Raw genomic sequence first — 24,858 nt, 5'->3', positions numbered from 1 at the left:
GTTGAGGGTTCGAATCTTGTTGAGAGCATTAGATAATTGCTTGGAGTATTATCCCCGCGCTGCCACATGGCAAGTAGAGGAGCGACCACTTGGCACACATTAGGGGTGGCTGGGGCCTGGCGTGCATTAAATTTTGAATTTTGGGGTTGAATTTAGCGATGGGGGCAATCCTGTCGCTAAAAAATAAAAAATAAAAAAATAAATTAATTAAAATTTAGCCCCGTTGTTAAAAAATTAAAAAATAAAAAAAAATCAAATTTAGCGACGGGGTCAACCCTATCGCTAATTCCGTCGTTGATTAGCGACGGGTATAACCCCCGTCGCTAATTCCGTTGCTAAATTTCAGCAACGCCCTTTTTAACGACGAAATGGTGCCCGTCATTAAATCCATCGCTAAATTTTTTAGTTACGGATTTTTATATTTTAGCAACAGAATTTTTCGTCGGTAAAACGTTGATTTTTTGTAATGATTTTAGTTTAAAACCTTGTAATTTAAATTTTGACATATCCTCGTTACAAAATACTATATTTCATGTCGTACCCTTTTTATGTTGTACAAAAAATTAATATTTCTCAAATATTATTAGGAGTGTTTATTTGATTTTGCTCAAATTGAAATTACAATTTCTATAACTTATAGATTAAAGATTGAACCAATTAAGGTCCATACCAGACCGATTTAGTCTAGTCTTGATTTGTTTTTTCAATGTAATTTTTCTAAGAAAGGGTATAGTTTAATTTTTAAATATTTATGTAATATATATTTAGCTTTTAAATTTTAATTTATATTATATTATTAACAATTGTAATATTAACTATTGCCCTAAAGATAATGGTTAAGTGACGATAAATGCACTTTACATCTTGTATTTAGTATCTAAATAATTTTATTAGTTAATTAAATAATTTAAAATAATATATATTTTTTATCAAATAATAAAAATATTTAATTTTTAAAAATAAGACATATTTATTACTGCTTAAGATTAGTATTACTCTATTAATAAATAATAAGACTATTTTAATTACAATTAATTTTCATATAAGAATACGAGCTAAATTAGATCAAAAATTTAATTAAAAAGTTATAAATAAATAAGAGATGGAATCGAGCCAAACCGAACTAAAATATATTTCAAATTTAAAAACCCTAGATGTGTAAAAGAGATTATTGCATACATATGACGTCAGCAAGTATCATTGGAATAGAAAATAAAAAGAAGTTGCTTTCTTTTACCATCCTCCATGAAAAGGAAAGGGAAGATATTTTTGCTTTCCTAAATTTATATTTTTGTTTTCATATTTTATATTTTTTGTTTAATTATTTAAAATTTTTATTATTTTAATTATATTTTTTAATCTTATTTTTAAGTTAATTTAAATTCTATAATCTAATATTTTTTGTATAATAATTTAAAATTTTCGTTATTTTGAATATTCATTTATATTTATATTTTTGAGTTAATTAATTTAAAAAAATATAAATTTAGAGAAATAATCAAAATAATAAAAAAATTTAAATTATCATGTAAAAAATATTAAAATATAAAAATTAAATTAATTTTTAAAAATAGATCAAAAAGTGTAATTAAAATAAGTGAATAAATAAAAAAATCATGAAATAATCAAGAAATAATAATATTATTCTTCTAAATTAGAGATAAATATTAAAATTATTACCCCCTCTATTGTATACTCGATTGGACATAAATCCTCACTCTAGATGGTATTGTCCAATAAAAATATTTCTCCACATGGAGAGCATTATTGAAAGAAAAATCTAATATCGATTTGATGTTCTCTGATTCCTTCCTTCGTCATGGCATCCATCACCAACAGCGACGTTGACCGTCAGCTTGCGGCCAATAACAGAAGAGCCCAGAAGCAGCAAGATCTTTTAATCGCATTAATTGCCGCTTGCCGTGCTCCGAGGTCATCTACAGTTTCTTTATACCGATCGCCCACCTAGAATCTACCATCCATCCAACCACATCGGTTTCATCTTCACCCGAGCTTCATCTGGGTTCTTTCCTTTGTTGAGGCGTTCGACAATGGCTTCTCATGGGGTTGTTCTGCTGAATTCATGGGTGAGCATGTTTGGAATGAGGGTCATGATTGCGCTGAAAGAGAAGGGCGTTGAGTACGAGTACAGAGAGGAGAATTTGACCGACAAGAGCCAGCTCCTACTGGAGATGAACCCGATTCACAAGAAGATCCCTGTTCTCATCCACAATGGAAAACCAGTCTGTGAATCCCTTATAATTGTTCAGTATATTGATGAGGTCTGGAACGAGAAATACCCACTCTTGCCCTCTGATCCTTACCAGAGAGCCCAGGCCAGATTCTGGGCTGACTATGTCGACCAAAAGGTACGCTTCTGATTGTGCACGCAAGGTGTTTGTGAAATTGCTTGCAGATATACGGTGATTGAAAGTTTAATGTGGCTGATTAAGCACAGAAATTGAGAGAAAAAATTACACAAAGATGTGTAGTGTGCTTCACCTTTGATGCATTCATCTATGATTCCACAATAATTAGATAATTCACCAACTTAACTAAAATAAAATTTTGCACATAGAAAACTGAAAAACTCAAGAGTCTTCTATAATCTAAGATAACAGACTGATCACAGAACTCGATTCTCTGTCTAACGGGCGACTTATTCATAGACAATAGGCAACAACCTGACATCAATCTCTATCTCTACTTAACGTAGGATTATTAGGAACTTTATTTCTATCAAAATGAAATTTGAGGAGTTATCTAACACATAAAATGTTTGTGAAATTGCTTGCAGTTGTATGGTGCTCTGAGGAAGGTGTTGTTCACAAAAGGAGAGGAACAGGAGGAAGCCAAGGAGTTCGTAGATGTCCTGAAAGTGCTGGAAGGAGCACTTGGGGAGATGCCATATTTTGGTGGGGAGAAATTTGGGTACGTGGACATAGCTCTGGTGACCTTCTACTGCTGGTTTTATGCCTATGAAACTCTTGGGGGCTTGAACATAGAGGCAGAGTGCCCCAAGCTGATAGCTTGGGCCAAGAGGTGCATGGAGAGGGAGAGTGTTTCCAAGTCCCTGGCCGACCCCCACAAGGTCTATGACTTTGCTGTGGGGCTCAGAAAGAAATTTGGTGTTGATTAACTCTGGATTTGAGGTGCTTTCAAGTTTGGTGTTGATTGGCTCTGGAAGTTCTTGAACTTTTTGCTGTTGAGGACGTGTTAGTTTTCCTCTTTAATAAATGGATACACTTAAATGTGTGTTCTGGGCACAGGCCATGTAAAAGATTTTTGTTTTCTAAACAGTGGTTTATGTGTTTGTGTGTATGCTTTGCATGAAGCAGTGTTTATTTCCCCGGAAAATGTTGAGAAATTCAAGCAGTCTACTGTTTCAATTTCATTTTTTGGCTATTTCAATTGGGTCTGGCAAGTTCTCTTGCCCTGGTGACATTGTTTGGAATTGAAGGAAAATATGGGAAGGTATAGGAAAATAGTGCAAAGTGTGACAAAAGAATTGAAAGGGATTGAAATACTCGACCCTTGAGGTCTGCACATTAAACTGGTCATTATAGTGTCAACCATCTAAAAAGTATATGGATTGATTGAAGAGAGACCCAAACGTATTGCCATATTTAGTGGGCACAGTTATATGCAGTGTTCTGCAGAAAAGTGAAAATTGCACTAATAAAATGGACTGATTATTGGCGAACGCTATAGACTTTAATATGACCAGAGCTGTACATGACAGCACCAGAGGAGTTTCATATAGCCAAGGGAAGGGAGCACCAAAGATTCTAGGTGGTGCGGTTGGAGAACTGGAAATTCTGTGATTGTGGGATTGATCTCTTTGGTTTTGACAGTATGTGTTTGTTGGATTATAAGAGGCAGGCAGCCTGCTTTTGCTGCACTTGAAAATCAAGCGAAACCCAATGTGTTAGAGAATTATTACTTCCCAAAGGAAGGTTTCACATATCAGGACCTCGCGGAAGCTACCGGGAATTTCTCAGAAAGTGCGGTTGTAGGCAGGGGAGCCTGCGGTACAGTCTACAAGGCTGTCATGGGTAGCGGCGACGTGATTGCTGTTAAAAAGTTGAAATCTCGCGGAGAAGGAGCTAGTGTTGATAGCAGCTTCCAAGCTTAGATATTGACCCTTGGAATGATTAGGCGCCGCAACATTGTCAAGCTCCATGGCTTCTGCTATCACCAAGACTCGAACGTTCTGTTGTATGAGTGCATGGCCAACGGCAGCCTAGGCGAGCAACTCCATGGGAATGGGAAAGCCTGCTTATTGGACTGGAATGCCCGATATAGGATTGCTCTTGGCGCAGCAGAAAATCGAGATTTTAAATAGAATTCAAAAAGGATCGATAAAATTAGATTATAAAATTGTAAGATTTTAGAAATAGTTAAAAATATTTTTTAATTTTTATAAATATATTTTTATAATACTATGATTTTATAAAAAAATGAATTAATATGATTTAATAAATTAATTATTTCTTATTATAAGTAAAATATATGTATTTATTTCAAAATTATTTTATCTATTAATTTTAAAAATATTAAATAATATAAAAATTTTAAATATTATATTTAAATCTATCGCTTATCAACATTTATTCATTAAGTCATAACTCTAAATATTAGTTCATGTATATTATAAATTCTCATTAAGTCATAATTTAATATAAAGAAAAACAATAATTCTGATTTTATCAATTTAAATCCTGATTATATGAAATTTTACCCCAATTTCGATTTTGCATGTGATTTGAATCGTTAAGGGATTTTCGATGCATAAAATCGTATGCGTTGAATCAGAATTTAACAACAATGGTGTCGAAACTTATAGATTGTTGTTGATGGTGATAAGGTTAAATTTATAAATATATTTATGTTATTATTTTTCTTAATTAAAAAATTTCATTTGTATTATAGTCTTTATTTTTGTGGAGTCAAATGATTGTCGGCAATACAGCAGAGAGGAGAGTAAGAAAAAGAAAATAAAGTTTGACCCAACTCATTTCATTACAAACAAATAAGTTAACCCACTCTTTCTATTATATAAAACATTTGCCAGATAATACCCAAAAAATATGTCGCCAATCTCATATTATATAACACATTGGTGGGAAAATACCGAAAAAAAGAAAAATTACCAAGTTGTCCCAAAAAATTAACCAATCTCATCTTATCACATGTCTTTTATCAACAAATCAATAACTAAGTGAGCCTATATGTGTCTTTTCATCCAGCTTAGTTTCGAAGTATAATTACCAATATTTAACTCCACAATCCTCTTCTCGGAGAATCTAAGCTCAATATTTATCCCCATTTGATTCGAACGAGTTTTTATTGGCATAATAAACTTCAGATATCTTGGCACATTTTGTTAAATTCTTCCAGAATGCCTACCATCTTCCTTTCTCTAAATCTCCTACACCATCCTTTTACAAACTCCAGCCAACTTAAGATTATTCTTTCTCGACTCCACCCTTAAAACCATATATCCCTAGTGTCATTAAGGTATGTCACCGCTACATTTACCTTCTGCTCTTCCGCCACTCAATATTGATAAAACAAAAAAAAACTATTCACACATGAGAACAGCCCATCTCGGGCTATCTCTTTCGAACGTTGGGATGTCAAGTATTGGCATAGGAATCGGATTTTGATGGGCCTCAGCACCCCTCACCACTGGTTCAATCTTCAACTCGAGTGGCTCCTTTGCCATTGCTTAGTCTAGAGTGTAATGTCCAAATCAACCCCCTACAAGTATTGAAGCTAGGTTGGTACTCAGGGAAAAATCCATTGGCAAGCTCGCTTTCGAAAGCCTGGAGAACAGGGTCAAGATTGTGCTTAGTTGTTGCCCAAACGTTGAAAATTTCTCTCAGAGATGGGAGAAATCTTCTCTCAGGTTTCTCTCCACTACCATCGTTTTCGCTCGACCTCGACTCACTTCTTCTTGGGTCTGGTGGAAGCCAAGCTCCATCGTTTCTAATCTCCCATTTATCTACTCTTGGTTCTGTTGAACGCCTAGTTCCATCGCATCCAACCGTGACTCTAATTATTTTATCCGTGTCCCTTCTGTCATCATTGGGTTTGTTCATTCCTGACCAAAAATAGGAGGATCGGAGCCGGGGCGCGGGCTCCTGCGACGGGTCCATCTAGGAGGCGGCTGGCACCTAAAAACACTCTGACGGTTGAGTGAATAAGAGAGTAAGATGAGACAGTATATTAGTAGGTCAGAGGTGAGAACATACCTTGACTCTGAAGAGAGCTGGCTGATATAGAAGGAGGAGGTGTACTCCTGCATGCATGAGACGTGCGTTTGCAGGTGATAGGACTGACTATCCAGCACCCGTAGCGACGGGACCCTCATTAATGTAGATGAAATCTGCCATTAATGAGGATAGAATCTGAGATGGCTGCGCGGATATCCAGTAAGAGTCACAATGATGTCATGGCAGGCTGGCGCTGGACCAGGGATGGGTCTAGAGGAAGGGCCGAGATTGGGCCTAAGAAGAGGGCCGAGTTTGGGCCCAGACGGTCTAGGGTTCATTTGCTACCAATTTGTTGGAAAAATCAAATCAGTCATCTTCACCCAGGTGATCTCTAACTCACCAATCCTAATCAATGTACACTTTTGTCTTAAACTGTCGAGAATTCTGATTGCTTAGAATTTGCTGCTCACCTGAATGTATGAACTAATTGGTTGGGAATCACCTAGCTACTCTGATATTGGTTGTCACACCCCTAGGGTTGAACTATGATGTGAAAGGGAATTTCAGAAGATTAGTAGAGAATTTAGAAGGAAATATTAGAGAGAAACAATAAGAAAATAAGAGTATTCAAGAAAATGGGAGAAGAGATTATTGAGAGAAAAAGAAGATTAGAGAGAATTATAAGATATTAATCAATATCATTCATGAATTCTAACATCAGACTGTTGCTTAATATATAGGCTCATGTTTGCAACTACTTTAACTACAGGACAAAGATTGTAACCACCTTAGCTATAGAACAAAATGAGAAAATATTCTAACATCCTTTAATTGACAAATAGCCATAATAGAAATAGAAATTAAAAATAGAAACTAAAATCAAAATTACAAATACTACCTTGGAATGTGACACTTGTCACACTTCATTGATGCCAAGGTTGGTTTTTCTGGTTTTGTGTTCTTTCTTCTCCTAATATTTGACAGTTGACATGGATTCATATTCATTTGATGTTTCATCAATTGGTATATAGGTGCCTCACTGGTCAAACTTGAGATTAAAGGGCCGAGTTAGACAGATTGTTGAAAGTTTTTTTCTCATTTGCAACTATGGAGGTTGGTATACCATCCTCATTTTATGGATGCATTGAATTTTCCCATAAAAATGTGGTTGGAATGGTGATCTTGGATCTATATTAATTCAGTCTTTTTACTTCCAAAAAATGGAACAGAAAATGAAAAAAATAATTGGAATTGTCCTCTCATCTACTGGGAAGCTAGTATTCTTCTGTATTTCATTAATTCAGATATGCATCATATACTGCCAAAGAATGGTTTATAAATGAAATTAGTCCAGAACACTAGTCTGGATTAGTTGCACCCTGAACATTAATTTCTTTAGTTAAAAGTTTGGATAGATTGTGTAAGACCTCCTGTCCTGCATTATGCTTGGCGTTTTGATCACTATTAGGTGTTAATAGGTTCTGAATATTTGCCAGAGGTTGAGAGTAGACTGATGGGGTGTATGAAAAGATGGCAGTTCTCTTTTTGTTTGTGCTAGAAGAGTATGACATATGCCATACACTTAGATGTCAAAAACATTAATATTAGGGTTTGTGCTGTGCCTTCTTGAATTTATTATGATCCTGAAGATGTGGCTGGGCGCACCTTCAGGAAAATGGCCTGAATCCTATGTGGGAGAATAACTGCCTTGGTGCGTTATTCTAAGCAGCCTCTCCGGTGTTCAAGTATAAGAAGTGAGGTTGGCTTAGGATAAAGAAGGAAACAAAAGAATGGCTAATGTGAGAGAATATTTCTTATTACCCATTTAGCTACGGTTGATGGCCTTTTATACCTCGGTTACCTCTGATGTCATGATGTCAGGACCTTAGATTTAAGTAGTGTTTGCTTTGAAAATAGAATAGGAATTAAGGGAGGAATAAAAAAAAAAATGAAGGAGAGACAATAGAATAATAGGGGAAAAACTAAAGACATGATAGAGAAATAGACAAAAAGTAGGGAAAAATAGAAAAACGATGGACCAACGAGAATTTAGAAATATTCATTCAATTCTAATGTGATGAAAATCAGCATTGTGGGTTATACCTTTATATACAAAGCCATCTAATAGTTTTGTAGAGTAGTTATCACTATTTTCACTACTTTTTTACTATTTCATTATAAATAACTACTCTTAATTGTAAATAATAACTACAATTAAACTATACGGAATTGATATGTTGCCCAACGCGATCCTTACCCCCGCCCCCAACACTCTCCCCCTAGCTGCACACGTTATCCCCCCCCCCCTCTCCCCCCTCCCAAGTGAGACTCACGTCGGACAACATAGGTTATTTAAAGTGAACAACATATCAATCCTCTTAAACTACAATTATAATAGACTATAATTACTTTCCAGACGGCTGAAATGAGCATTACCATTCCCAAACTTGTCAATTTTCCTGATTTCAAAATGGAAAACATTTCTGGAACTGTAGTTAACAAATAAACCCTGGTTTCTTGCTTTTGTCCTGATTGATTATTATTACTTTTTTGTTCCAGAGAAGCCATGTTGTTGATGGTGATGAGGTTAAATTTGTAACTACATTTATGTTATTATTTTTCTTAATTAAAAAAATTTCATTTGTATTATAGTCTTTATTTTTGTAGAGTCAAATGATGGTGGTCGGCAATACAGCAGAGAGGGGAGTAAGAAAAAGAGAAGAAAAATAAAATTTGACCCAACTCATTTCATTACAAACAGGCGAGTTAACACACCCTTTGTATTATATAACACATTGACAAGATAATACTCAAAAAAAGAGAAATTACTAAGCTGTCCAATAAGATCAACCAATCTCATATTATATAACGCACTGATGGGGAAATACCAAAAACAAAAAATAATAAGCTGTCCCAGAAAATTAACCAATCTCATATCTTAGAAAATTACTAAGCTGTACCAGAAAATTACTCTCCCTCCCCCCTACCAGGCAACATAGGATTGTTCGACGTGAATAACATATCAATTTCCTTAAAGTACAATTATAATAGACTAGAATTACTATTATATTCTTGAGCTTATGAGAGTCTCATATATCAGATTGTCCCTTCCAACAGAGACCCTATCTCATCTCATGCATGGTGTAGAGGCTTGTTTTCTTTTTCCCTTCTGGACGGTTGAAATGAGCATTAGTATTCCCAAACTTGTCAATTTTCCTGATTTCAAAATAGAAAACATTTCTGGAATTATAGTCAACAAATAAACCCTGGTTTCTTGCTTTTGTCTTGATTGATTAATATATATATATATCTTTTTTGTTCTAGAGAATCCATGTCAATAGAAAATTTTAGTGCCGAAACTAATAGGTTGTTGTTGATGGTGATAAGGTTAAATTTGTAAATATATTTATGTTATTATTTTTCTTAATTATGGTCGGCAATACAGGAGAGGAGAGTAAGAAAAAGAAAAAAGAAATAGAGTTTAACCCAACTCATTTCATTACAAACAGGTAAGTTAACACACTCTTTGTATTATATAACGCATTGAACAGGTAATACCCAAAGAAAGGAAAATTACTAAGCTGTCCTATAAGATCAACCAATCTCATATATTATATAACACACTAATGGGGAAATACCCAAAAAAGAAAAATTATTAAGTTGCCCCAAAATATTAACCAATCTAGTCTTGTCACATGTCTTTATCAATAACTAATAGAAATATGACATGTATCCTTTCATTCAATTTAATTTTGAAATATAACTACCAATATCTAACTCCTAAATTCACATTTTGAAGAATCTAAGCTCAGTATTTATTCTTCTCGTTTGGACAACTTTTTATTAGTTTCAGATCACCGAACATGAGAGTAATTGAAAATAAACTCTAGATATTTTCATTTATCTCTTTTCTAAAGAATTCAAGACAAGTGTTATCTCTATATAGTTCGATAAGTTCTCTGCCAACTCGAGATAAGCGAGCACATAAATATAAAAAATAACTTCAAATATTTTGACTCACTTTGTTTTCGACGAATTTGAGTCCATCTCTATCTAGTCTGAGAAATTCGCTTCCAAGTCAAGATAATCAAGCTCAAGAATTTTGAATATGATAACTCTGAACTTCTCAGCCACCTTGCTTATATCACAAAATCCCTATAGCTAAATTACAAAATTCACAGTTGTTGGGGCGGAAACACCTTCAAAACAGGTTAATGCACAAAACCAAAATCAAAAGAGTAAACTGATAACAGCAACAAGAAGAACACGAAGTAAACTTCTTGTTCGGGCCAACGAATGGCAGTCACATTGATAATGGATCAAGGCTCAGTTTTGGGCTCGTCAACACCATTTAGGTAACTCCAATAACATGGACACCAAGCCACAAAGGAACCCGAACCCCCAAAGAACCGAAAACCTCAAACCCCTAAGCCTCTCGATCGATCAACACCCTTCACCAAGTCAAGCAAGCTTCCACACATAATAGGATCCCCAAAGGAATAAAGTAATCACGAAGATATGGGTTCAACAATGGCCAAGAACAACTTACCATACAAGAGGCGATCGATCCCTATAAATACACCTCATTCAAAATCGTCCAAGATGAATAAGGAAATGCATGACACTCAACAAGGAAATGATTGATAGACCAAGAAAGAAAACAACCCATGAAGATTTGGCTATACAAGGAAGGAGGTAAGGCACGATCAGTCGTGTGAAGGGGAAAGGGAGAACACAATCGGCCGCCATACACAAGGCACAAATAAGGGAACAAATCCCTTATATATGGGAAGCCTGGGGTAATGGGTTTTCCTTCTTTTTTGAGAAAATGGGCCAAGACCTATTTCTCCTCCAAAGAAAGGGTTATAGGCTTATGGCCTGACTTCTATTTAGGCTGCCAACAAGAGTATTAAATCGTCACTTCAATCTCGAGTCGAAGCCTATAAAGTTAATCCGAATCATTGTCATTGCCTTGAACCTCATTAGGAAACACAAACCCAACAATAATATTTATACACATTTATTGCTTCTTTACTATACTAACTTGAGTATCAAAAATTATATCAAAAGAGACAAAGCTAATAGAGTTGTGATGATTGATTTTAAATTAATTACACACCCTTTACATTATACAAAATGGAAAATGTTAGAGAGCCCGACGGGTTTACCAACGGGCTTACCGAAAGGGGGCAAAAAGACCATTTTGCCCCTACGCCCTGCTTTCTCCCTCCCATGGATTCCCCCCTCTCTGCGCCTCCCTTGCCTGCCATGGCCGCCGCTCGCCTCTCCGTCGCGCCTCGCTGCATTCGCCCGGCCTCGTCGCCATTGCCAACAGTCGATGCAGCGACCGTCGGCGAGGTGCGACGACGGAGGCGAGGCCGGGGGACTGCAACGAGGCACAGTGGAGAAGCGAGTGGCGGCCATGGCAAGCAAGAGAGGTGCAAAGCGAGGGGGGGCAGTGGCCCGCTTTGCAAATTTGCAAAGCGGGCAGGGCAAAATCATCATTTTGCCCCCTTTCTATGAGCCGCTTTGAAGACTCGACGGTCCTATAGAGCGACTCTATACAAAATATCATTCCCACTATGCAAACTACAAGGAGCTATTTTTATTTTGGTTTGAAGTGAAATGTTGGCAAAAAGGCGTTGACCGTTTTTTGTGTAAAAAGTTGACCTTTTCTAGAGTCAAATCTCACTGTAAAAATGTCATTGTCAATGTAGTAGACAACAAATTAAACGTGTGTGGTTCCCGGAGCCAGTCTTCCGACGGTTGTCCGACGGCACTCAAAAGGGAAGAAATTTAAATGGATACGATATAGAGACATGACGCACGCAATGACAGATCCCGATGCGAACCCAGAAATAAAGAAAATCTAACGGCAAAATATTCCAGTACCAGTGACTGAAAATTTTCGCAGTTCCCATGTTGGAGCCATGGCCCATCAAATCTCTCCTATAAATACTCACTGGAACCCACTAGCAAGCAAACACAGCTAGCTAGCTCCATCAATGGCGGACGAGCTGGTTCTGTTGAACGTCTGGCCTAGCCCCTTCGGGATGAGGGTGAGAATCGCCTTGGCCGAGAAGGGGATTCATGGGTACGTGACCAAGGAGCAGGACCTCGTCAACAAGGGCGCCCTTCTCCTCGAGATGAACCCCGTTCACAAGCTGGTGCCCGTGCTGATTCACAACGGCCGGCCGGTCTGCGAGTCGCTCCTCATTGTTCAGTACATTGATGAAGTCTGGAGGAATGGGTATCCTTTGCTGCCTTCCGATCCTAGCCGGCGCGCCAAAGCCAGGTTCTGGGCCGACTACATTGACAAGAAGGTGAGAGTCCTGGAACGACGTCCATGTGTTTGTTGAATCTCTCCACCATTTTACTTGTCATATAATCTTTCGTTAGTTAAGACTCCTCAAATTCAAGTCTCACTGAGATGGACACTGTTTGATTTCTTAGGGGATATGAATGGGCATGGGAGACCTAGTTTCCTTTAGAATTGTCGCTATAGCGGCCCCCTATAGTTTAGGGGTTCATTGACCACACCAAGTTACCAATAATCTATGAGATGATGCACCTGAATTATGGATGCAGTGTCTGGCCACAACTAGATAAATAGAGCTCCCAGGGTGTGCGAGGAGTTATTTGGAGTTATGAGGATTGGATGGTATTTGCTGTTTCTCTATACAAAACTACAGATTGAGCGGATTTATCCCACACACATTGAAACCAAAGTGCATTAATTTTCTATGTTCCTTTTTCTTTTTTGATTCATGTTTGTAATATGCGAAATCCAATCCTAACGAGTGGTATTGGAGTTGTTTACCTAACATCTTCTTCCTGACCTCTACCCTAATCTGTGCATCTTGTGATTTGCAGATGTATGGTCCGGGGAGGCAGGTATGGCTAGCCACCGGGGAAGCCCAAGCAGCAGCAAAGGGGGAGCTAATTGGATGCTTAAAGGTTCTTGAAGCAGAGCTGGGGGATAAGCCTTATTTTGGGGGCGACAGCTTTGGCTTTGTGGACGTGGCACTGATCCCATTCTACCGCTGGTTCAGTGTGTATGAGCATTTTGGCAACTTCAGCACGGTGGCTGAGTGCCCAAAACTCGTGTCTTGGGCTCACAGGTGCACCACTGAAAGGGACTGTTTCCAAGTGTCTTCCTGATCAGCAGAAGTTCTTTGACTTCATTTTGGAGCTCAGAGAGAAGCTCACGCCCAGCCAATAGAAGATCTGCTTTGGAATAGATATGGTTATGAATGGTGCGAATGTCTTGGCCCTTCTCACTCCCCTCTTCATCGTCTTGCTGTTGTGAAGAGTGGCTCATAATAAAGTAGGGCTTCCAGCTATCTCTGTCTGTTTTTCAGTGTTCGATTTGAATTGTTGACAGTTTCTTAGTGCATTGTGTTTGATGTCAATTACAGTGATTTGTTTCACCAATTTATGCATGCTTAAAGCATAGTTTGATCCACAATTAATAGAAAACCCATGTTTGAATCATTATTAATAATTCAAAATACATTGATAAAGCTAGCAAAGAGGAAGGTTTTGGATCAGCTCCATTGACTATCCTAAATTAAAATTGAAAATAATTTTAAAATAGTACGACAAATCACTCTTAAAATGAGTGAAGAAAGAGTAACAATTCACTTTGCAAATCATGGATTTATAACAGCGATAAATTATCTCACTCTTAACTCTAAAACCTAACTGATAAGAGTTATTAATTATTCATCAATCAATTCCTGATAAAACACATAGACTAATCGAGAAATCTACTTAAACCCATTCACAAGGGATAGGTGGACTATTCCCAAAAACCCAACATAGACGGCATGAGAGAATACTTAGACTTGTCATCTCGCTTAGTATGACACGAGCAGCATGATTTTTAACTGCTCTTAAATCAACTATGTAATCATATCCCAAGTAAGATCTCAAGAAAAAATCGTGTTACTCTATTTGGTTTGCTCGTTCTCTTCTACATAAATTCGACAATTGGTGTGTTAGGTCCTAACTTCCTAGCAACATCACCACCATATCAAGCTCTATATATATTACTTACTACCTAATATTTTTTTAAAAAAAATAAAATATATAAATTTGTTTATAAAGAACAAAAAAACAAAAAAAAAAGGGTCAAAACTCTAAATAAACTTATATAGTCTTTGATTTGACATCAAAAATTTTCAGCCTTATCACACTTTAGGTTAATGTCACAAGACTTTACATCTCTCTAGTTAACTAACCAAATAAATAAAAAATAAAAAGATACATATATATATATATATAGACACATATGATTAGTCAATAAGACGACCGAAAGAAACCCCAAAAAAAATCTAATCTTTAATGAATCATAAAATTGGCTGCTTCATCTATGTGATGAAGCCTTTATTAGGTCATTGTCGTAACCAACTCATAATTGATTTGTGGAAGTCTTGACTTTTATCTTTTGGAAAGTTTTTAGCTTAAAATAAAGATTAAAAAAATGCATTTAAATGAAAAGATCTTTCAGGGTATCCAGGATCGAAATTTTTATTATTATAAATGAATCTTAAAATTTACTAATAATATTAAAGTATGAAAATCTAAACGATATTATTATTTTTGTAAATAGTAAGTAAAAATATCAATAACCACCTTATTAGTATTATTAAATTTACAAATTATAGGAAAATAAAATTTGTAATCACTATCATTAATGGTATTTATAATATTATTAGTTGTGTAATCATATAATTCTTAACAATTAAATATTTAGCATTTTCCAAAAATTATGTAAATTTAATTCTTTCGAAAGCAATGATGTCACAGTGGTTTTAGCTCTCAAACTTCAAATTGAACGCTCTGAAACAATTCCAAGACTCTTCAAATTGAGATCCTCCAAATTCAATATAAATACACTTTAGCCCCCCCTCCCTCTTCCCCTAGAAGTCACCAATCTGTCTCTGAGCCATCAAACAGAGCAATTCCTCAGCAATTTTGAACTGGGTTTGTGTCAGAATGAATGAGAAAGACGAACTGATTCTTCTAAATTCGTGGGCAAGCCCTTTTGGGGCAAGGGTCAGGATTGCCATGGCAGAGAAGGGCATCAACCAGTACGAGCTCAGGGAAGAAGATTTATTTAATATGAGCCCTCTGTTGCCGAAGATGAACCCAGTTCACAGGAAGGTCCCTGTTCTGATTCATAATGGAAAGCCCATTTGTGAATCCATGAATATAGTTCAGTACATCGATGAAGTTGCAGTCTTCTATGGAAAGCCTGCCTTGTTGCCCCCTGATCCTTACAGCAGATCCAAAGCCAGATTTTGGGCTGATTTCATTGACCAGAAGGTTGGGTCATTCTCTCGATAAAAGTTCAATTTGGATGCTTAACACCTATTAAAATATTGTGTCATATTTATAAACAGCCTTCGTTTGGATCTGTTTAGTTCTAATTTATTTGCTTATTTTATTTTATCTTTTTGTGAAGGTTTATGGCACAATGAGGAAGATAACAAGGAGCAAAGGGGAAGAACAGGAGAGAGCCAAGGAAGAGCTGATAGAGACACTCAAGGTGCTGGAAAGAGAGCTTGGGGAGAAGCCTTATTTTGGAGGGGAATTTGGGTTTGTGGATATTGCACTTGTGCCCTTTCACAGCAGGTTTTATGCAGTTGAGACCCTGGGGAATTTCAGCATAGAAGCAGAGTGCCCAAAGCTGGTGGCATGGGCTAGAAGGTGCTTGCTGAAGGAGACTGTGTCCAACTCCCTTCCAGACCCTCTCAAAGTCTATGAGTGGGTTTTATATGTCAATGACAAATTGGGAATTAAACAATTTTGATATTAGTTATTCAGATTTTTTAAAAAATAAGAACATCGATAGAAATGATCCGGGAATCAAAATTCATATAACTATTTCAAAATAGCGGGATAAGAGTTAGTTCAGTAGTAGTTATTTTTTCTTTTTGCTTGAAGCATTTTTTGCTTGATTTATCTTTGTTTCATAAGTGTGCTTATTAGTTTTTAATATATTCAAAATATCTTAATTATACTTTGTGAATCTTATTTTTAATAAACGTTACTTTACTCTTGTTACAAATAATCTTTTTTTTTTATCATTTTTTTATAAATACACATTCATAGTGACATTATTTTATATCACACAAGAAAGAAGATTTATGAGCATATGATAAAATTATTTTTAATTTTAAAAGAAGATGCACATGGCCTTTAATTCTATTTTTACAAGTCAAAAAGTGGAATGGATTAGGTTAAATGTCAAAAGTCCTAAGATTTGTCAATTGGGACGTTTGAGCAACAAGATTAGCAACATTTGACTTTTTACATGGCCTTTCAATGTTTTGGGCAACAAGACTGGCAACATTTGACTTTTTTCATGGCCTTTAAATGTTATGGTTGTAATACGTGAGAATATTTTGAGAACTTAAAGGTAGTTTTTGTGAGTTTAAGTGTATTTTTTTTATTGGGATGTAAGTGAAATTTTTTAAAATTTTGGGGTTAAAATATAATTTCTCAAAGTTTGTAGGTGACAAAGTGTAATTCAGAAAACTTGAGAGCTTCAGGAAATAGGTCAAAGTGAGAGAAGTTGAAAGATGATGGACCAATCTACAAAGATAAGTGTGAAACCTGCCATCGCCGTTAGCCTCATTGTGGCCGCCAGCATTGATGTCAAATAGTCGATCAAAGAGCAGAGATAGGGCCATCATGTAACACCCCGTTTTCTCGGGCATGTTATAACTTAGGACAATTCTGGGACATTAATTTTTTTTTCAAACTTAAAGTTAAATCACATCATTTCTCGTATCCGTCTTAGAATTTTCAATCATTTACTCGAAAGAGAATCATTAAACACATCAAATGCGAAAGCAAGGATCGAATCTGACATCTTAATATTATTCGAAATTCAATTTTTACATCATCGTTCATCAACATAACTTAATACAAAACATAAGTTTTCAACTAACATTAACCCTAAATAAAGTTATACATCATCATTTATCAAAACGTTCAGAATTCAAAGTAGCAGAACTTAAATACATGGGCTACATAACATACATTTCATTCCTCATGCATTCTGCTAAGTGCCATTTCATGCCTCATTCATCATTGTACCTGTTACAATCTCCATCTGGAACGTTTGAATATTCTAGGGGCAAAGCCCAAGTTAGATGATTCATCATCTAACTAAGGACACAAAATATTTTATCATGTATGTATGCAATGTCTTACTTTATCGTAGGGGTCAACTGTGTAAGAACCCATATTTTCATGAGGCTACCATATAATTTAAGTTTAGAATATCGAAAAATTGATTTGATAGTAATTATAAGTACTGAATTGACTACAGGGAGTGCCCTGGAGCCAAGATGTCTAAGGAAAATGATACGGTTTTGTCGAGCATCTCGAGGCATATGATTTATGGTATCGGAAGAAATTGAATTTGGAACGATTTTCGGTACAGCTAAAATGTAACTATCATTTAGGCTGCAAAATTGAATCGTTATAAGGGACTTCTGGGAAGTCAACGGAAGCTTGAGGAAGCTTCAGTTTTTCATAAGGAATAATCATTCAGTGTTTTCAAGAAGAAATAAAAAGGTTTAAGGCCAAAACGAAAATTCGGGCCTAAGTGCAGTTTTCTAAAATTATTGGAGGGAGGTCGAAATGATGTTTTTTCAAAATCTTCGAGAGTCAAATGGATGTTTTAGAACTTAAGGGTCATAAGTGCAATTATGAAAAGTTAAGAGGCTATGTGAAATGGGCCAAAGTGAGAAAGTCAAAGTTTGAGGGGTTAAAGTGTAATTTCAAGAAACTTTCAAAGCAACAATGGCCAACCAGCCATTTCCATTCGCCAAATTGGCCACAGGAAACCCATAAGGGTTGGTCAGGGACATCTTTGGGTCAAGTTGTGGCCGACAATGGCCACCAGGGTGGCCGAATTTTGAAGAAAATTCGACCAGAAAGCTGGTCGGTTTGTCGCAACTGTAAGTGGCTTTGCTTGGTTGGATGAGGGTTTGTTAAGGAAGATCTAGGGGAGGTAGAGACTCCTTAGAGGTTGGATTGAACGGCCAATGAGGCTTTGTTGCTTGGGTTTGGCTATAAATAGCCGAGAGGTGGCTGAGGGTTTTTCAAAGTTTGGAGCTTCAAATTGCTCCACTTTTTGAATGAATTAAGGCTCACAAATAAGAGGCTTTTTCTCCCTAGGCCGAGATGATTCTTTCTGGTAAGTTTGAAGCATTTTTGTGGTCATTTGAGAGGGTATTCGAATTCGCCGAAGATGGGAGGCGGTCCGCCTGGCCAAGAGTTTAGCCGGCCAATCAGAGGCTTTCCGGTGATCCTTTCAGCCCCCAAGGTATGCCATCGTGATCAATTCAATGAGGGGATCATCAAGGTGAAGAAAACCAGGAGCTCTGGTGTGCCGTCGCCGGAGAAGAAGGTCGGCGTGTGGCCTTCACGCGCAGAGCCACCCGCCATTGCATGCGAGCTTAGAAAATTTGGGAAAAAATCCCAGAAATTTTAGAAAAATATTTTATGGGGTTTATGCAAAAAGTTTTGAGGTTTGCCTTTCTGATGTCTCGATTTCTGCACCAACCAACCTCGTTTTGCGTGTAAACGAGGGTTTAAGGTAAGTCCAGTAATTTTCCTTTGATGTCATTAGACTTTAATGAATTGTTGTGGAAAAAGATTGGAGAAAATAGACCCGGAAATATTTATTTGAATTTTTAGAAGGAAAAAATGAAGAAAATAGAAAGAAAATGCAAGAAATTATCGAAAAATAAGTTTTAATGCTTATTTAAATAAATATGATGATCAGGGTGCTTTGAGGCTTAAGTTAAAATGACTTGTGCGAATTTTGAGGTTGGCACGCAAAACGAGGCAATACGCATATTTCGAGGCAATGCATGAATATCGAGATAGCCGATAAGCTTGAGAAGGTAAGTGGTACTTCTCAAATGGATTTAGTTTTATAAAAATACTTGGTTTGTAAGTTGTTCGACCCCAAAATCTGATCTTATATAAATGATTTTATCATATTGTCATGCCTTGATGTGAGTATGTCTGTAGATTGCATTTACATGTTTTGATTTATGAAATATGCATATGAGTATGATGAGATTCACGGTCATACGTTGCATGGGTTTGGGATTAGGTACTGGCTTCGTTACTTTGCCAAAGGTGTACCCATACACCCTGGTCTGGCAAGGAGATTGAAAAAATGGCGGGTAATCTTAAGGTGCACTCGACCCAAACATGAGAGTTATGATGTTATATGCATTGCATAATACATGAACATTAAATGTTTTGTTCACTTACTTAGATGATTCATCATCTAACTTAGGCTTTGCCCCTAGAATATTCAAACATCACAGATGGAGATTGTAGCAGAAACGAGGACGAATGAGGCATGAAATGGCACTTAGCAAAGTGCATAATGAGTTATATGATCAGTTAAATGTATGTTATGTATCTCATGTATTTAAGTTCTGCTACTTCGAATTCTAAATGTTTTGAGGAATGATAATATAGAACCTTATTTAAGGTTAATGTTAGTTGAGAACTTATGTTATGTATTAAGTCATGTTGAGAAATTTATGTTCCCGTGATGTAAGAATTGATTTATGATGAATGTTATGATGTTATGTTCGATTCTAGCTTCTGTATTTTATGTTTATGATAATTCTCTCTCGAGATAGATGCATGAAAATTTTGGGATGGATATGAGAAACAATATGGTTTAGTTTTAGTAGTATTGAAAAAAAAATTATTATCCCAGAATTATCCTAAATTATAGCGCGCTTGAAAAAAAAACGGGGCGTTACAATCTGGGCTCTTCCTCCTACACCTATTTTTACGACCACATCTTTTGAAGCCGGGGTTTTATGGGGGCACCCTTGGTAAAGTAGTGGCGCCAGTTCGTACTCCCAATGGACAACATGCATGTGATCAATGATTTCAACGTGTACATATGCATTTCATAATCATGTCATGTATGTAGTCTACGTGATGGATACATATCAAGGCATGTCAATATGATGAAAACATTCTCAAGGATCAGGGTTTGAAACATAAATCACCTACAAACCAAGCATTTTTCATAAAACTAAATCTAGTTTGGAAGCACCACTTACTTTCTCAAACTTATCAGGCTACCTCGATATCCATGCCTTATCTCGAAATACGTGCATCACCTCGATTTGCGTGCCAATCTCAAAATTCGCACAAGTCATTTCAACTTAAGCCTCAAAGTATCTTAATCACCATATTTGATTAAATAAGGATTAAAACCTATTTTCCATAATTTCTTGCATTTTCTTTATTTTTCTCTCTATTTTTTCTTATTTTTCCTCAATAAATCCAAACTAAATATTTCTCAAATATTTTCTCAAATATTTTACTATGAAAATTCATAAAATAATATTCTCGAATTTCTAAAATTTTCTAAGGAATTTTACTTACCTTAACTTGGCATTTCTAGCTTCCTCGGTATGCATGTCATATCCTCAAAATGCGTGCCTGAATAATTTTCTCGCCCAAAATCTCCAATATATTAATAAATATCCAAATCCTATTTTTTGATATTTTTTTATATTTTTCTCATTTTATTTTCTCTTTTTTTTCTTTTCTTTTCTTTTCTTTTTTTCTTCTTTTTCTTCTTCCTTGCGCGACCTGCAACTCCCACGCACAGCTTGCAGTCGCCGCCGCTTGGCCCTCCATCGACCTCCTGCCTCGCTTCCACCGTCGCTGCTCCCGGCTCAGCCACCATCAACCGACATCGCCACCCGCATCGCCTCTCTAGCCTCCCGTGAACCACCCCATCGCGGCATGCTGTTGCTGCGAGCTGTCATGGGCGTTGCTCAAGTCATGGCCATGGCTGTCACGGCTACTCCCACCTTGTTACTTGCGACTTCCTCCTCTAGCCAACCATTGATCGACCTCCACCTCTCCCTATGATCTCTCTCATTCTCTCTCGCATCTCACGAGCTCTTCTTTTCTCTCTCAGTCGAAGCCCTCATGGCTCACTGCCATTTGCTTCCCATTTCTTTCTCTATTTATAGAGAACTCACCGCCCCAATTGCATTGCCCATCCCTCTTGACGTGCAAATCCTTCCAAAACTTGCAAAGACGTGACTTCAATCTTGCAGGATGTGGCTTGAAGGTTACAGGGCATGGGTAAGTTGCAGATGGATGGACTCACGCACGCACGAGATGTATATATATATATATATAACTATTATATAATACATCAACATATAAGGAAAATTACACTTTTAATCCCCGTAACTCATCTAATATCACCTGGGTAATTTTCTTATTGCAACCATGCCCTCAAACACTGAATTAATTTGCATTTCGATGCTGAAAATCCAAAATTAATAACTCAAAACTTAGTCGAAAAAGACGATTGGCCCCAATGTCCTTACCGAGCTATCGCTTCATCCCGAAACCACCAAAAGGTTGCTCATTACGAAAAATCAAAGCCTCCTCAAACTTCCGTTGACTTCCCGAACGTCTCCTACAAAGATTCAATTTTGCAGCCTAAATAGCAGCTGCATTTTAGCTATATCGAAAATCGTTCCCGATCATATTTCTTTCGATACCATAATTCTTATCTCGGGATGCTCATCAATTTCGTATCATTTTCCTTGGACAATTTCACTCCAAGGCATTCCCTGGAGTCGATTCGGAACTTATACCTGCTATCAAACCAATTTTTTGATATTCTAAATTTGTCTAAATTATGTGGCAATGTTACGAAAATATGGGTTCTTACACATCATAGCCAAGGATAGGCCTTGCGGTGTAAGACGAGGTCGAGATTGGCCGAAGAGGCAATCAGAAACATCTATAAATAGTCAAGGTTGGGTCGAGAATTTACATAAATTAAATCGTGTAATTCGAGTTTTCTTGGAGAAATTGTGAGGATTTGATAGAGGGTTTTTGTTCTTGAGGTATTAAGAATCATTTTTGAAAATTTTGGAGGTGATTTGAGGTAGTTTTGAAGCTTGGCCTAAAAATTGAGGTTGTCGAAGCCGAGATTTAAATAGCCAAAAATTGGGTGTTCGACCGTTGTTTCGAACTAAATGGTGTGCCATTGTGTTCGAAATATCGAGTTGGCTGAGAGAGAAGAAGAAAATCGAAGAAACAAACCAAAATCAATCGTCAACGATGAAAGAGAGGCTGAAGAATATGACCAGCCATCACGCGAGTGGGCAACGCATAAGGTAAGGGAAAAAGAGGGGAATTTTTTTTTTTTTTTTTTTGAAAAATTAAGAAATTATGTTTTATTTATATCCCGAAAATTTTGGCCAAGAAATTTACAGAGACACGAGTTTCGAGGTTAGGGTATGCATACCAAGGAAGTCTAATGAGCTAAAGCAAGGTGACCGGTTCACCCGAAAATTATATATGTGGTGTGTTTACCTAAATGAGCATGAGATTACGAGGGATTTGCCAAATTTATGTGTTTTATGTGTATCTTGTCATACTTATGCATAATTATTTTATATTACCTCGATAAATATGATTTTTCATTGGGCATGATATTATTGGCATGTTGTTATTTGTGTTATTCTTGTTAGACATGATGGGGTGGGATATTGCCCTAGTAATTTGATCTGCATTTCCCTAAGAGTGATTGTCAAAATGATCATAGGGGTATCCCATGCCATGTGTGTTTGCCGGGATGACTACTTTAGTTTTCATACAGGGGCTAGAATGCTATCAAAGCTGCTTTCGGGCGTCAATTGATTTTTATGCCCATACATCATACATTCATAAAATTTATTTTAACCCTCACTTAAAAGATTCATCTTTTAATATTGGATTTTGTCTCTCGAATATTCAACGCTTCAAGCAAGACGAGCAGGCAAAAAGCTAGGGAGATTGTTGAAAGCTGAACATGTTGGTAGTCGTGTAATAAGTCATACGCTAGTGCTAGGACAATTTGTGAGAATCTTGTTAGAAGTCATGTTTTAGCTATTTTATGATTGATGTGTCTGCCAAAAATTATAATATTATAGTTATTAAGCAATGTTGTATAGATTTACCTTCTTTACAATTACAATATTTCATTAAATTCTGATTTTACTTTCGCAAGTGTTTAAACTACCTTTCCTTATGAAATGATGTATATATTTATGGCCACTTTATATCGAGGAATTTGTGATGAAAAAAAAAAATTGAGAATAACGGCACATTGAAAAAGGCGGATCATTACAATAGTAACTTAATATTAATTATATCTTATTAATCTTTATGTGATTCGACAAAGTTAGATTTCATAAAATAAAAAAATATCATATTTTGGCATGAATAATATGACGCGAGACCACTCAAAGTGATAGTAAATCTAATACTAGAACCCAAACATTTAATATTAAAACTTGATATATATATATATATTCAGAGAAAATGCCAATTTTACTTAAAAACATTTAAAATTATGTTAATTTTGTACCTATTATTGATGCAGCTAATGAGTATTTAACTCACTTTTAATTAAATTGGTCCAAAAAAAGTACAAGTACGCATAGTGCAAGGGGGCAAAAGGTTCATATACATAAATATATATCATTACATTATCTCAAATAGTTGTTGTGTTAAAAAACAATAAGATAAAAGATAAATTTCAGGTAGACTTCATATAATTATGCTTAGTTTTATGGAGACTTCATATGATATAATTTTAGTTTAAACCCTTGTAATTTAAATTTAATTTATATTATATTATTAATAATGGTAATATCAAACATTGCCCTAAAGATAATGGTTAAGCGGCAATAAATGCACTTTAGGTCTTGTTTTCAGTATTTAAATATTTTTATTAATTAATTAAATAATTTAAAATAATATATATTTATTATCAAATAATAAAAATATTTAATTTTTAAAAATAAGACATATTTATTACTGCTTAAGATTAGTATTACTCTATTAATAAATAATAAGATTATTTTAATTACAATTAATTTTCATATAAGAATTCAAACTAAACTAGATCAAAAATTTAATTAAAAAATTATAAATAAATAAGAGATTAAATCGAACGAACTGAAATATAATTCAAATTTAAAAATCCTAAATGTGAGAAGGAGATTATTGCATACATATGACGTCAGCAAGTATCACTGGAATAGAAAATAAAAAGAAGTTGCTGTGAAAAGGAAAGGGAAGATATTTTTTGCTTTCCTAAATTTATATTTTTGTTTTTGTATTTTATATTTTTTGTTTAATTATTTAAAATTTTTATTATACTTTTGAATCTTATTTTTAACTCAATTTAATTTTTATACTCTGATATTTTTATACTCAATTTAATTTTGAGTTAATTAATTTAAAAAATAAAAGTTTAAAGAAATAATAAAAATTTAAATTGTCACGTAAATAAATATTAAAATATAAAAATTAAATTAATTTTTAAAAATAAATCAAAAAGTGTAATTAAAATGAGTAAAAAAATCATAAAAAGACAAAAAAAGAAATAATATTATTCATCTAAATAAAGCATAGATCCACTCAAAATATCCTCTACATGAATGAATAGCATTATTGAAAGAAAAATCTAATATGGATGATGTTCTCTGATTCCATCGTCATGGCATCCATCACAAACGGCAACGTTAACCGTCAGCATGCGGCCAATAGC

General features: G+C 35.6%; 3 protein-coding genes across 4 annotated transcripts in view; all 3 read left to right on the top strand.

Annotated features, from left to right (window-relative positions):
• The window catches only part of LOC127792678 (probable glutathione S-transferase parC), a 58,623-nt gene extending 42,369 nt beyond the window's left edge, over window positions 1-16,254 (top strand). The window contains exons 1-2 of one of the 2 annotated variants that reach the window (XM_052323300.1): window positions 15,133-15,548; window positions 15,688-16,254. In XM_052323300.1, the coding sequence (XP_052179260.1) occupies window positions 15,219-15,548; window positions 15,688-16,035 (678 nt within the window). In that variant the 5' untranslated portion in view covers window positions 15,133-15,218 and the 3' untranslated portion in view covers window positions 16,036-16,254. Of the gene's footprint in view, window positions 1-15,132; window positions 15,549-15,687 lie in introns of those variants that run through there. The other variant, XM_052323301.1, reaches the window with a different exon arrangement.
• LOC127792680 (probable glutathione S-transferase parC) lies at window positions 1,906-3,394 on the top strand. Its single transcript, XM_052323304.1, has 2 exons — window positions 1,906-2,369; window positions 2,798-3,394. The coding sequence occupies exons 1-2, from the start codon at window positions 2,052-2,054 to the stop codon at window positions 3,137-3,139; spliced, it is 660 nt and encodes a 219-aa protein (XP_052179264.1). The 5' UTR covers window positions 1,906-2,051; the 3' UTR covers window positions 3,140-3,394.
• Window positions 12,020-13,701, top strand: LOC127792684 (probable glutathione S-transferase). The gene is made up of 2 exons (XM_052323308.1): window positions 12,020-12,541; window positions 13,092-13,701. Exons 1-2 carry the CDS (start codon window positions 12,224-12,226, stop codon window positions 13,377-13,379), a joined length of 606 nt encoding a protein of 201 aa, XP_052179268.1. The 5' UTR covers window positions 12,020-12,223; the 3' UTR covers window positions 13,380-13,701.
• Window positions 16,255-24,858: the final 8,604 nt, after the last annotated feature.

Source organism: Diospyros lotus, chromosome 15 (genome assembly GCF_014633365.1).
Source record: "Diospyros lotus cultivar Yz01 chromosome 15, ASM1463336v1, whole genome shotgun sequence".
Taxonomy (NCBI): Eukaryota; Viridiplantae; Streptophyta; class Magnoliopsida; order Ericales; family Ebenaceae; genus Diospyros; species Diospyros lotus.
Note: the sequence above shows the minus strand (reverse complement) of the source record. Positions and strands in the feature narration are given on the sequence as shown.

Coding starts and splice junctions, on each gene's coding strand:
- LOC127792680 (XM_052323304.1), top strand. CDS start 2,052: ATGGCTTCTCATGGGGTTGTTCTGCTGAATTCATGGGTGAGCATGTTT. Junction 2,370..2,797: donor CTGACTATGTCGACCAAAAG/GTACGCTTCTGA, acceptor AATTGCTTGCAG/TTGTATGGTGCTCTGAGGAA.
- LOC127792684 (XM_052323308.1), top strand. CDS start 12,224: ATGGCGGACGAGCTGGTTCTGTTGAACGTCTGGCCTAGCCCCTTCGGG. Junction 12,542..13,091: donor CCGACTACATTGACAAGAAG/GTGAGAGTCCTG, acceptor TGTGATTTGCAG/ATGTATGGTCCGGGGAGGCA.